General features: G+C 41.0%; 1 protein-coding gene across 1 annotated transcript in view; it reads right to left on the bottom strand.

Annotated features, from left to right (window-relative positions):
- The window catches only part of Snx1 (sorting nexin 1), a 36,739-nt gene that overhangs the window by 28,942 nt on the left and 4,776 nt on the right, over nucleotides 1-3,021 (bottom strand). Inside the window, exon 2 of the mRNA XM_005347743.3 lies at nucleotides 211-246. Coding sequence (XP_005347800.1) covers nucleotides 211-246 — 36 coding nt within the window. The remainder of the gene's footprint in view (nucleotides 1-210; nucleotides 247-3,021) is intronic.

The raw sequence follows: 3,021 nt of genomic DNA, 5'->3' as shown, positions 1-3,021 counted from the left end.
CAAGACAGGGTTTCACTGTGTAGCCCTGGTTGTCCTGACTCTGTAGATCAGGCTGGCCTCAAGATCTGCCTGCCTCTGCCTCCCAAGTGTTGAGACTAAAGACATGGGCCACCATGCCTGACCTTCAACTTCTGAACTTCAAACCAGATCTAACCATATAGTTTGAAGCAATGTGTCTGTACAAGATTCTACTCCCTAAAAGAAACTTTTCTTTTGGTTTCTGAGACAGGGTCTCACACAGTCCTGCTGGCCTTGAAGTTTTTATCCTCCTATCTCTAACCCCTGAGTAAGCGGGCCAGCACGTCCACCTTTAACTATTTACTAGTAGGAGTTCCACTTGACTAAACTGTTAACTAAACAAAACAATACACCTTTGTTTAAAAGTACTTATTGTAGGGTGCGGTGCTAGCCTTTAGTCTCAGCCTTAGGGAGGCAGGCATGTGGACCTCCACGAGTTAGAAGCTAGCCTGGTTCACATAGCAGTGGCAGGGTCAGGATCCTGCCTAAAAATACAAGGATTCACAATCAGAAATCTTGTTAAAACTAGCAAAGAGGGGTGGGGGTACTGCTCAGTGAGTAAAAGCACTCGTCACACAAATCTCACAAACCCAAGTCTGATCCCCTGAACCCACATGGTGCAAGAAGGGAATTAACTAGAAAGCTGCCATCTGACCCCCCATTACAACCATTTTAAAGAAAAACCAGAGTAGGGTTTGTGTCAAGAAATCTACTGAAGAGCTGAAGAGGTGACTCAGTTGGTAAAGTGTCTATCACTGAAACACGAGAACCAGGTTCAATTGCCACACCCATGTAAAAGTCAGGCATGTCATGAACCTCCCACCACACACATGCACACTCACTGAGACATAAATACACACAGAAAGTAAGTAACTCCTTTAAAAATAAAAGAAATTTACTGAAGGGACTAAGGAGATAAGTTAGTCAGTAACTTACTGTAGTTACAATAGTTACAGTAGGTAGTAACTAAGGAGATAAGTTAGTTACTACTAGGTAAGCATAGTCCTATGCCGTCCCCCCAAGAGCTGGGCATGGCCGCACGATGGTATTCCCAGGGCCGTGCAGGTGGAGGCAGGTAGATCCCTAGGATCACTAGTTTAGCCAGCAAATCCCATGTATCAGTGAGAAACTGTTTTTCTTTTTAAGATTTGTTTACTTTTTAAGTATATTGGGATTTTGCCTGCATATATGTCTGTGTGAGGGTGCCGGATCCCCTGGAACTGGAGTTACAGACAGTTGTGAAGTGCCAAGTGGGTGCTGGGAATTGAACTGGGGTTCTTTGGAAGAGCAGCCAGTGCTCGTAAGTAACTGTTGAACCATCTCTCCAGCCATGAGAAACTCTGTTTCAAAATACAAGATGACTCCTGAGGATCAATGCATGATTTTGACCTCTGGCCTCACACACACAGCACACATGCGCATGCATACACATGCATCTCCCCACCACATGAACTCACTCATACATACTCAAAATTTATTGAATCTTACTGAAGACAGGCTAAACCTCTGGGAACAACCATTATGCATGTTTCACAGAATACAGAATTAAACCACTGACCAGGTAAATCACCACTCTTCTCATTTTTTAAAAAATAAAATTAATCAGTGGTGGAAGAACGGTCTCAGAACTGTTTGTCTCAATTGGCCATTTAAGTTTAATAGTAAAAGACTGGTTAATGATAACAATGCATCGTAAAACCTTCAGAAGGAAAGGAATGTTTTGTGGACCATTTTTTTGTGTGTGGCAGTTTTAAGTTATTAGTTTTCAAAATCAGTACTTTTTAATGGAAACAACTTGACCAAAAATCTGTCACAGAATTTTGAGACCCATTAAAACAAGTTTAATGAGAAAAAAAAATAAAAAAAAAAAAAAAAAAAAAAAAAAAAATTCAAAAAAAAACAAAAAAAAAAAAAAAAAAAAAAAAAAAAAAAAAAAAAAAAAAAAAAATAGAGTCATCATATGATCTAGCAACCCCACTACTAGGAATAGATCTAAAGGAACTAAGAGAGGAGCTTTATGTTTGCACACTCTTGTTCAGAAGTACATTTCATGATAGCCGAAATGTAAAAGTAAGCCAGTGGCTAATGGCATACAAATGAGTGGAAAGAAAAGATATACAATGGAATATTATTTACCCTTAAGATGAAGTCCTGATATAGGCCACAGCACGGGTAAACCTTGAGGCTATTCTACTTAGCAAAATGAGCCTGCACAAAAAGACACATCTGTTGAGCACAGTGGTGCGCGCCTGTAATCCCAGAACAAGGAGGCCACAGCAGGCAGATGTGAGTGAGGACACCCTGGATGTCATGGACCAAACCAAACAAACAAACTTCTAGGATTATACTCATACGAGGTATCCACAACAGTCAGAGGTGGAGACAGAAGGATCAGAAGTTCAAGGTTATCCTCAACTACAGGAGGTCAGTCTGGGCTACTACATGGGACCTTTCTCAAAAATAAAAAAAGTAGCCACCAAGTTCATAAAAACTGTGCTAGTCACAGTAACACATGCCTGCAGTCCCAGTTACTTAAGAGGCTGAAGCACAGGATCAGCCTGGTCAGATGAGCCTACCGGTATGGACTAGCCCGAGTAGTACAGTGAGACCCTGGCTCAACAGGGGACAGCCTTACATAGTTAGAATGATGCTAGCTCATAGAAACAAGACGAGAAAAGAAAGGGGAGTGGGTATTGTTGGATTGCTATGGATTTGCCCAATGAAAACATGAAGATCTGTTTGGCAGCTAAGTGAATATACTTAAAACAAATTAAAAATATGATAGACTGCCAGGTGGTGGTGGCACATGCCTTTAATCCCAGCACTTGGAAGAGACAGGAGGATCTCTGTGAGTTCAAGGCTAGCCTGGTTAATAGAGCAATTTCTAGCACAGGCTCCAAAGCTACAGAGAAACCCTGTCTCGAAAAACCAAAAAACAAAAACAAAAAAAAAATAGAGTCATCATATGATCTAGCAACCCCACTACTAGGAATAGATCTAAAG

The sequence above is a fragment of the Microtus ochrogaster genome, chromosome 5 (assembly GCF_000317375.1).
Source record: "Microtus ochrogaster isolate Prairie Vole_2 chromosome 5, MicOch1.0, whole genome shotgun sequence".
NCBI lineage: Eukaryota > Metazoa > Chordata > Mammalia > Rodentia > Cricetidae > Microtus > Microtus ochrogaster.
Note: the sequence above shows the minus strand (reverse complement) of the source record. Positions and strands in the feature narration are given on the sequence as shown.